This window comes from Lathyrus oleraceus, chromosome 7 (genome assembly GCF_024323335.1).
Source record: "Lathyrus oleraceus cultivar Zhongwan6 chromosome 7, CAAS_Psat_ZW6_1.0, whole genome shotgun sequence".
Taxonomy (NCBI): Eukaryota; Viridiplantae; Streptophyta; class Magnoliopsida; order Fabales; family Fabaceae; genus Lathyrus; species Lathyrus oleraceus.
The window spans coordinates 531,654,297-531,665,731 of record NC_066585.1 but is presented as its reverse complement, the minus strand read 5'-3'; the positions used below and the strand labels follow the sequence as shown (position 1 = coordinate 531,665,731).

Sequence of the window (11,435 nt, the reverse complement as noted above, 5' to 3'; positions counted from 1 at the left end):
AAATGTTTTCAGGTCCCAATAAGTATCTGGGCAAAAATGAAGCAATAGGACAAATAATCGAGAAGATTGAAAAATTGCAAAACAAGAGCCAGAGGTTGTTACGGGCGCCCGTAGCAGTAGAGCAAAAAGTCCTTCATCTTCTTTTCTTTAGAAGTGCAGAGCCAGAGGTCTGCTACGGGTGTCCGTAGCACGTGCTACGGCTCGTAGCATGCAAGCCTGTTTTGGAACTTTTTTTTCCTTATCATATGGAATCAAAGGAGGTAAAACCCTAGTTTCCTGAACTTTGGGACCTTGATTCATGGAGCTTGCAAACCTTGTTTTCATTTGTGCATCCAAACCCTAATCCTTGACTTTGATACTCATTGGGACTTGTGATTGACTTTATGAGCTTGTGTTTGATCACCAAACCCTAATTTTGGGGTCATGTGTTGAAGATGTGATAGTTGAGCCTTTGTGATTGGTTTGAGGTCCTTGATTAGTTGGTTGGAATCATAAAACCCTAATCATGGTTAATTGGTACTTGTATGCCATGTGGGTCTGACTTTTGATCTTGGGATTGACTGAAACCCTAATACATTGGAGTGTGCTCCTTTGATTCCATATGATGAGTGATACTATAATCCTAGGGTTTGATCCTTAATCAAACCTAGCTTCCATTAGGTATAAAGAACCGCAAACTTTGAATCCATGATGATCAACTACTAGATATGAACGAATGACTGATGCATATGAATGAAGTATGAGGGTATGCAAATGGTTCTCAAGTTAGGGATTGAGTGAAAAGATGAAAATGGGGAGGGAAAACTTTATGGTACAACAACCACATTCATTGTACACCACTTCGATCAACATATTATTCTCGTGGAAAACAGTAAGGATTAGTCTAGTCCCTGAAATAATAGAAAAAAAGTTACATACATAAATAAATTATAAACTCTACAAGTCAATATTTCACAGATTCAATGATTCAAATAATTCCGAGAAGCACAAAATAATGTATAAAATCTATAAGTCAATAAACATTACTATTTACAACTGTCTAACAGTAAACAAAGACTAACATATGTACATTCAACACAGTTTAAACTAAATACCATGCCAAACATGTAACACAACAGTCACCTAGGTATGCTTCTTCTCCATGAAGTCTCCAAATATCTCATATTGAAGTATACTTCCGAATTTATTGAAAAATTATATTTATGGACTAATTTTTGTCAAAATGAGAATGTGGTTTGCTTACGAAATATTGTGGTGTATTTGAAGTGTGTCTGAAAATGAATTTCCAAATTTTAGGGACATTATTAGTTTTTCACAAGGGTGTGTGAGCACCACTAAGGATGCAATAAGCAATCCTAAAAAATATTAACAAAAAATACACATGGCACACTTACATGACTCCTATGTTAGCCTCGTCAAACATTTTTGTAACATCAGGTACTATTTTGACATGGAACAGAAAATCGACAATGTGCTAATGAACTCAACTATGGAGTCTTTCTAGTATGACATTGGGCATATCTGGTTGGTGGAGATGGTGTGTGTCTGTAAGGTTAGCAATCAAACACTTAAGTGAACGAGATCAAAGAGATGTAACTTGCAAGTATAGAATGAAATGTACCATGGTGTATCCCAAAATCATGTTTATAAATGGGCAACGAGTAAAACCGCCCTCGGTGAGTGCGACTTGGAATGCAGAATATCGTTGGATGAACTCTAACAACTAAGATGAGCACGATAACTGACTCTAGTACGCGGCCCATTAGTGAATCTCTACCATTTGGCTGGTCGAAATAGGGATCAAATGTGTAAATGGTAGAAAAGTGGAAAATTACATATTTATTAAAAAATTTAGAAATGTTGGTGTTAAAAGGCCATCTAAATGTAGGGATTTAGTAAAACATATTTAACCGAATTTGTTTCAGGCCAGACCAATAACTTAATAAGGCTGATCCTATTTGAGTGACTCAATAAATGAATGTTCTTGACGAAATACAGACATGTAGACTCTCTTCAGATAGTGGTGCACCACATTCAACCTATTATTAGCTCATCACCAGACGTCAGATGTCAGATCTAATCAGACAATCTCCTACACCTCACACCGGATTAAGCAAGAGCGTTTTTAACAGCTCATTGTATATAAACTCTATCACACGCCATAAAATATATTCATCCATTCCTTCTTGCAATGTTACATCTCACTTACCCCTCTGACTTGTGTGTTGGTGTGCTAACCTGACAAGTACATGATTAATGGTTTTTACATAGTCTTTTATTACTTATTTTGCCTGACTATTTTATCGTTTTATTCCGTTTTAATTTACTTTATTGTATTTTACTTTCTGCTTGTCTTTTTTTAAATGTTTTCAGGTCCCAATAAGTATCTGGGCAAAAATGAAGCAATAGGGCAAATATTCGAGAAGATTGAAAAATTGCAAAACAAGAGCCAGAGGTTGTTACGGGCGCCCGTAGCAGTAGAGCAAAAAGTCCTTCATCTTCTTTTCTTTAGAAGTGTAGAGCCAGAGTTCTGCTACGGGTGCCCGTAGCACGTGCTACGGCTCGTAGCATGCAAGCCTGTTTTGGAACTTTTGTTTCCTTATCATATGGAATCAAAGGAGATAAAACCCTAGTTTCCTGAACTTTGGGACCTTGATTCATGGAGCTTGCAAACCAGGTGTTCATTTGTGCATCCAAACCCTAATACTTGACTTTGATACTCATTGGGACTTGTGATTGACTTTATGAGCTTGTGTTTGATCACCAAACCCTAATTTTGGGGTCATGTGTTGGAGATGTGATAGTGGAGCCTTTGTGATTGGTTTGAGGTCCTTGATTAGTTGGTTGGAATCACAAAACCCTAATTATGGTTACTTGGTACTTGTATGCCATGTGGGTCTGACTTTTGATCTTGGGATTGACTGAAACCCTAATACATTGGAGTGTGCTCCTTTGATTCCATATGATGAGTGATACTATAATCCTAGGGTTTGATCCTTAATCAAACCTAGCTTCCATTAGGTATAAAGAACCGCAAACTTTGAATCCATGATGATCAACTACTAGATATGAACGAATGATTGATGCATATGAATGAAGCATAAGGGTATGCAAATGGTTCTCAAGTTAGGAATTGAGTGAAAAGATGAAAAGGCGGAGGGAAAACTTTATGGTACAACAACCACATTCATTGTACACCGCTCCGATCAACATATTATTTTCGCGCAAAACAGTAAGGATTAGTCTAGTCCCTGAAATAATAGAAAAAAAGTTACATACATAAATAAATTATAAACTCTACAAGTCAATATTTCACAGATTCAATGATTCAAATCATTACGAGAAGCACAAAAATAATGTATAAAATCTATAAGTCAATAAACATTACTATTTACAACTGTCTAACAGTAAACAAAGACATGCACCACGATAACATATGTACATTCAACACAGTTTAAACTAAATACCATGCCAAACATGTAACACAACAGTCACCTAGGTATGCTTCTTCTCCATGAAGTCTCCAAATATCTCATATTGAAGTATACTTCCGAATTTATTGAAAAATTATATTTATGGACTAATTTTTGTCAAAATGAGAATGTGGTTTGCTTACGAAATACTGTGGTGTATTTGAAGTGTGTCTGAAAATGAATTTCCAAATTTTAGGGACATTATTAGTTTTTCACAAGGGTGTGTGAGCACCACTAAGGATGCAATAAGCAATCCTAAAAAATATTAACAAAAAATACACATGGCACACTTACATGACTCCTATGTTAGTCTGGTCAAACATTTTTGTAACATCAGGTACTATTTTGACATGGAACAGAAAATCGACAATGTGCTAATGAACTCAACTATGGAGTCTTTCTAGTATGACGTTGGGCATATCTGGTTGGTGGAGATGGTGTGTGTCTGTAAGGTTAGCAATCAAACACTTAAGTGAACGAGATCAAAGAGATGTAACTTGCAAGTATAGAATGAAATGTACCATGGTGTATCCCAAAATCATGTTTATAAATGGGCAACGAGTAAAACCGCCCTCGGTGAGTGCGACTTGGAATGCAGAATATCGTTGGATGAACTCTAACAACTAAGATGAGCACGATAACTGACTCTAGTACGCGGCCCATTAGTGAATCTCTACCATTTGGCTGGTCGAAATAGGGATCAAATGTGTAAATGGTAGAAAAGTGAAAAATTACATATTTATTAAAAAATTTAGAAATGTTGGTGTTAAAAGGCCATCTAAATGTAGGGATTTAGTAAAACATATTTAACCGAATTTGTTTCAGGCCAGACCAATAACTTAATAAGGCTGATCCTATTTGAGTGACTCAATAAATGAATGTTCTTGACGAAATACAGACATGTAGACTCTCTTCAGATAGTGGTGCACCACATTCAACCTATTATTAGCTCATCACCAGACGTCAGATGTCAGATCTAATCAGACAATCTCCTACACCTCACACCGGATTAAGCAAGAGCGTTTTTAACAGCTCATTGTATATAAACTCTATCACACGCCATAAAATATATTCATCCATTCCTTCTTGCAATGTTACATCTCACTTACCCCTCTGACTTGTGTGTTGGTGTGCTAACCTGAGAAGTACACGATTAATGGTTTTTACATAGTCTTTTATTACTTATTTTGCTTGACTATTTTATCGTTTTATTCCGTTTTAATTTACTTTATTGTATTTTACTTTATGCTTGTCTTTTTTTCAATGTTTTCAGGTCCCAATAAGTATCTGGGCCAAAATGAAGCAAAAGCGCAAATAATCGAGAAGATTAAAAAATTGCAAAACAAGAGCCAGAGGTTGTTACGGGTGCCCGTAGCAGTAGATTAAAAAGTCCTTCATATTCTTTTCTTTAGAAGCGCAGAGCCAGAGGTCTCCTACGGGTGCCCGTAGCACGTGCTACGCCTCGTAGCATGCAAGCCTGTTTTGGAACTTTTGTTTCCTTTTCCATATCGATTTGCTGCTAATTTGGATCTCCCCACCTTCCAATTTGGCATTATTATGTTTTTAAAGGGTCTTGAAGCAGATGCTTTGTTTCATGTTTAGAATAAGCTAAAAAAACTAAGAGTTATACTTACTTTTATACATCCAGGATTATTTTCAGTTTTGAATTGTTCGCTTTGATTTTCTGCTTTTTGTACCAGTCTCTTTTGAGAGCAGTTGATCAAATTTATATTGAAGCATTCATTTTTCTTTAATCAAGATCTTTAATATTGTGTTTTCTTATTATTGATTATTGATTATATTATGTTGTTTATCATGAAAATTGCTTTGAATAAGTTACCCATCACCATGAGTGAGTAATCCTGTTAGGGTTAAGGGCCATGAAACTTATTTATAGATTATCTACTTAGTTCATTATGAATCAATTATGAGAAATTTATGGACAATTATTTTAGAAACTTGAATATCTATTTCTAATTCTTATGATAAAAGTAAAAGAATAATCAGACTTTTGAATACAATCTGAAAGGATGTGCTTCGGCGTCCGAAAACTAGTTTTCTAATAATTAAGTTCGAAATCACGAAAGCGCTCGAATGTAATTGATGATTGTTCCATCTTTGTAGATGCACTTTAAACGCTATTTTGACAAATAATACGACGTGTGAAATCCGATGAATCATTTGTTGGAAGATACGAAAATACGTCGGCGAAAGCAGATATTATTAAAAAAAAAAATATTTTTCCTATAAACATCAAAAATTATTATGTAATTCGAATCATATGGAAACATCAAAAATAAGATCCATGACACTAAACTCCATTTTTTAATTATTATTTTCAAAAAATTCTCATTTATGCTGTTTTTTCAAAAGTGTTTTTTAAATAAGTTGTTTTTCATTTAAGTGATTTTTCATTTAAATAATCCGTTTTTCTCATCTTCGATTGCTCTAGATTTACAAAGAATAAACATAATTTGGTAATCCAACGTTAGTCCCTGTGGATCGATACTTTTTATTACTCTGACATTTGTCGTACACTTGCGGCCTATCAAGTTTTTGACACCGTTGAGAGGGACTAACTGTGCTTGATATTAAATTTTTGTTTAGTCACTGTAAAGACTGGAGTTTTTTTTCCTATAGTTCTCTCGCTACACTTGTACCGAAGAACTCGTTCTACTGACATTTCAGTCGAACCATCGACGAAATCGAGCGTTTCTTATTAGAGAGATGCCGAAACCAAAGACAACATGAGATTATTTTAACATGCAGTTTTGGTCCTACTCAAGTCTCTTTCTACTTTTTTACTCTAAAATTTGTCGTAGAATTCCATCTCTTTACATCACCGATTTCCTATTTCACGTTGGAATACTACTATTTTTCATTAGAAATTGATAAAAATGCTTGTCTTTTAAAAGTTTGAATATTCTAAATGAGAACCATATTGTCAGAGAGTACTGTAATTAGTTGATGTCTACCAATACCACGAAAATGTGCTCTCGGACAAGTCGTGGGGTCAATGTTTTGTTTTTAATAATACACCAAAACTTCAGTGTCCCATTTAAGAAGCTACCAAAAGTCAACAAATTAGAAGGATCGACATTAATGCGCGTAGAATGCAATAAAAATAATGTTTTTCAGCAACTAAGCATGGCTTGAATTTTCTTTCTTTTATCATTGTAGAAAAATCAAGCTATGACTTTATGAGCTATTAAGATAAGACACAGTTTACTTTGAATGGTGCAACATTTCAAGTTTCATTGGTTTGTAACTTTATGAATATCTCCATTTGTTTCTTCAATTCTTCTTTCTTCTGTGATTGTAATTAATAGTAGAGACCAATGAGAATTACATTGGTTTCATTTCTTTCCTTTGTTTTCTGTTATTACTGGTTATATATCAGTTTCCAAATCTCTGTGGTCTCTGGAAAATGTCTTGATGATCAACAATTATTGCTGCTCCAATTAAAGAACAATCTCACTTTCATGCCAGAAAAATCTAGCAAACTGAAATTGTGGAATTCAAGCATTGATTGCTGTGATTGGGTTGGTGTAGCTTGTGACAGTGAAGGATTTGTTATTGGTCTTGATCTGAGAGAAGAATCAATCTCTGGTGGATTTGATACTGCCAGTAGTCTTTTTAGTCTTCAACATCTTCAAAAATTGAATTTGGCTGTTAACAATTTCAATTCTGTTATTCCATCAGGATTCAACAAGTTGGTGATGTTGAATTATCTGAATTTGTCATATGCTGGCTTTGTGGGACAGATTCCTATCGAGATTTCTCAGCTTACAAGGTTGGTAACTCTTGATATATCTTCTCTTAGCTATTTATTAGGACAAGGGTTGAAACTTGAGAAACCAAATTTACAGAAGTTTGTTCAAAATCTCAGTAGTATTAGGCAATTGTATTTGGATGGTGTAAGTATAACAGCTCAAGGACAAGAGTGGTGCAATGCTTTGTCGCCACTGCGTGCACTGCAAGAATTGAGTATGTCATACTGCAATCTAACAGGACCCCTTGATTCATCTCTGTCGAGACATGAGAATCTATCGGTCATTATTCTTGATGGGAACAACTTTTCATCCCCGGTGCCCGAAAAATTTGCCAATTTTAAAAATTTGACCACTCTTAGTTTTGCATTTTGTGGATTGACTGGTACATTTCCACATAATATCTTCCAAATTGAAACACTGTCTGTTATTGACTTATCCTTCAACTACAATCTGCACGGTTCATTTCCGGAATTTCCGCTGAGTGGATCTCTCCATATGTTAAAGGTAAGTAACACAAGCTTCTCTGGATCATTTCCATACACTATAGGTAACATGAGAAACTTATCGGAATTGGATATTTCTAATTGTAAATTCAATGGAACACTTCCCATTTCACTGTCAAACCTTACAGAACTTAGATACATGGATTTGTCATCTAATAGCTTCACAGGTCCAATGCCGTCACTTGGCATGGCCAAAAACCTTACACACCTAGACCTTTCTCATAATCGTTTAAGTGGTGCAATTCCATCATCTTCCCATTTTGAAGGATTGCACAATCTAGTCAGCATTGATTTGCATGATAATTCTATCAATGGGAGCATTCCTTCATCCCTTTTTGCACTTACGTTGCTACAGAAGATTCAGCTTTCATCCAACCAGTTTAGTAAATTTGATGAATTCTTAAATGTGTCTTCCTCTGTAGTCAACACCCTTGATTTAAGTAGCAATAATCTCTCAGGGCCTATTCCAAAATATATCTTTCAGCTCAGTTCACTTTCTGTCCTAGATCTTTCCTCTAATAGGTTAAACGGGTCGCTGCAGCTAGACGAGTTTTTGGAGCTTAGAAATTTAACTGCACTAAACCTTTCGTACAACAACATATCAATAAATGTGAATGTTGTAAATGCTGATCTGACTTCCTTTCACAATATTAGCACTCTAAGTTTGGCATCATGCAACCTGAAAGTGTTCCCTAGTTTCTTGAGAAACAAATCCAGATTAAACATTCTAGACCTATCAAATAATCAAATTAAAGGAAGAGTGCCAAATTGGATATGGAAGCTACAAAATCTTCAAAGCCTTAATGTTTCTCACAATATACTCACTGATTTGGAAGGACCATTTCAAGATCTCACTTCAAAATTGATAGCACTTGACCTTCATAACAACCAACTGCAGGGGCCAATACCTGTTTTTCCTAAGTTTGCTTCCTATTTGGATTACTCAATGAATAAATTTAGCTCTGTTATCCCACAAGACCTTGGTAACTACCTGAATTTCACAATTTTTCTCTCACTTTCAAAAAATACTATACATGGCAATATCCCTATATCTCTTTGCAATGCCCCAAATCTTCAAGTGCTTGATATTTCCATTAATAACATTTCTGGAACGATTCCCTCGTGTCTAATGACAATGACTCAAACCCTTGTGGTATTAAATCTGAGGATGAACAATCTCATTGGCACCATCCCTGATGTGTTTCCACCTTCTTGTGCTCTAAGGACTCTTGATCTCCAAAAGAATAATTTAGATGGACAGATTCCAAAATCTCTTGAGAATTGCTCGGCATTAGAAGTGTTAGATCTTGCAGAAAACAACATCAATGACATATTTCCATGCTTGTTGAAGAACATATCCACAATTCGTGTCATAGTCTTGCACAAAAACAAATTCCATGGCAACATCGGATGTCCAAAAACCCACGGAACTTGGCACAGGCTTCAGATAGTTGATCTAGCCTTTAACAACTTCAACGGTTCACTACCTGGAAAATGCTTCACAACGTGGGAGGAAATGATGTCTGAAAAGCAAACTGATTCAAAGGTAAATCATATCCGATTTGAAGTTCTTCCATATGGTCAAATATACTATCAGGATTCAGTGACAGTTACAAGCAAAGGTCTTCAGCTGGAGTTAGTTAAGATTCTAACAGTCTTCGCTTCCATCGACTTCTCATCCAACCATTTCGAAGGAGAAATACCGAAACAGTTATTTGACTTTAAAGCACTCTATGGGCTCAACTTGTCAAACAATGCACTTTCTGGACAAATTCCACCCTCTATTGGAAATCTAAAGCAGCTTGAGTCCTTAGATCTATCAAACAACTCTTTGGAAGGAGAAATTCCCATACAGATTTCAAGTCTTTCTTTCCTATCATTCCTAAACCTCTCTTTTAACCATCTTTCAGGAAAGATCCCTACAGGTACACAAATTCAATCATTTCAGGAAACTTCCTTCATGGATAATGAAAAACTCTGTGGCCTTCCTTTGGCAACAACCTGCAGCAGCATAAATACAAATCCATCAACAACAAAAACTTCCATGAAATTTGATTGGCAGTATATATCCACTGGAATTGGTTTTGGATTTGGAGCTGGACTAGTTTTTGCACCATTGATGATTTGGGAGAGAGGTAAGAAATGGAGCAATGACATCATTGACAAATTTCTCATGGCGGTTCTTCCATTATTTGGATTAGTTTATACCCCAATTGGTAATGATGATGAAGAAGATGACACAAAAGAGGACTCAAATATGACAGAGGACAGTGATGACTACAATGAAGAGGAAGATTATTGGAGTTATCCAAGGTTGTATTGTGTGTTTTGTTCCAAATTTGACAACAATAAGAAAAAGGTCATTCATGACCCTAATTGCACATGCTTCCAATTATCATCACCAGGTTCAAATTCAACCATTTATTCAGATTCATATTCTTCTTAGTCACATACAAAAGATGAAAACTTGATATTCTGTTTTTTCTTTTATTTGCTTGCCTTTATTCTTTTTCTCTGAATGCATACATGTATAAGTATTGAATATTGTACATAAACACACAAAATCATTTCAAGTGTGGCAATCTATGAAACACTTACACAAACACAACACAACACATACAAGTAGAAACTGATAAAAATTTGAAAAGACATGTGATTGCATTAACTACACGTGTCAGTGTCACGTCGGCGTCTGACATCAACACGTGTCAAACATGATCACACCTTTAATCTCAAGTGTCAGTGCTAAATAAGTGGCAACCAAGCAATGAGAAATAAAAGAGCAATAATGTACACCCTGATGCTGTAAACTGTGATGATATAAAAAAGGTTAAAAGGCAATGTTTAATCAGGATTTTCATCAAACACTTGGTAGACATATTAACAATTGCACTAAGATGATTCGTGGTTGTATAACAGCTAAGAATCAGATAAGTGCAAACGATATTTGTACCTATTTGAAAACTCTCAAATCACAATATGAGAAATTTGAATTGAAAGGAAATTTTTTGTTTAGACACTTATAGAAGAATCTTGCAGCATGAGAAAGTGATGTTGATAAAGCGTTTGGATGTTTTTGTACGATTTCCATTTGCACCTACTTTATACTTACACGTCACCCCTTTTCTTTCTTTCTAAACTTTATCTTGACACTTTTTCTTTTTCTTTTTCAGTTTACTCCTTTAACATATAACTCTTTTTTTTTAAATAATTAGGACTCTTATTTTTTTTTAAATGTTTTTCTTTTTCCAAGTTTCGTTTTTTGTCTGTAGTTCTTTCCTTCTAAACTGCGTTAGAAATGAACACTATTAATTATTTTGTTCTAAAATCAGAATTATCGATACAATTCTTATGGAGGCGTTGCAGTTTGCTCCGATGCGGAAATGTGGGTGTGTCAGTTTGTGAATAGTAGAAAATGGAGTGAAATTTTGAATGAGAAAATCGTACCTTTTTAAAGTCAAGATGAGTATTTATAGATAGTTTGGATCGGGCCTTTGGGATCTTTTGGGTCTAGGACCGGTTCATACTAGTTGCCCACATGTTTGCTATGCCGTGAGGTATGAAAAGTCTCTAAAATCGGGTTAGGCATCCCTTCGTTTATGATCTCGTGTCGAGGAGTGAATTTTTTTAATGACAATCTCATTAAATGCTTGTCTAATCATTGAGACGTTTCGGTGAATGCCTTA

The 11,435-nt window shown here is 35.3% G+C and overlaps 1 protein-coding gene across 1 annotated transcript; it reads left to right on the top strand.

The window, feature by feature from the left end:
* Positions 1–6,559: 6,559 nt before the first annotated feature.
* LOC127105498 (receptor-like protein 6) lies at positions 6,560–10,544 on the top strand. Its single transcript, XM_051042690.1, has one exon. It carries the CDS (start codon positions 6,812–6,814, stop codon positions 10,193–10,195), a length of 3,384 nt encoding a protein of 1,127 aa, XP_050898647.1. The 5' UTR covers positions 6,560–6,811; the 3' UTR covers positions 10,196–10,544.
* Positions 10,545–11,435: the final 891 nt, after the last annotated feature.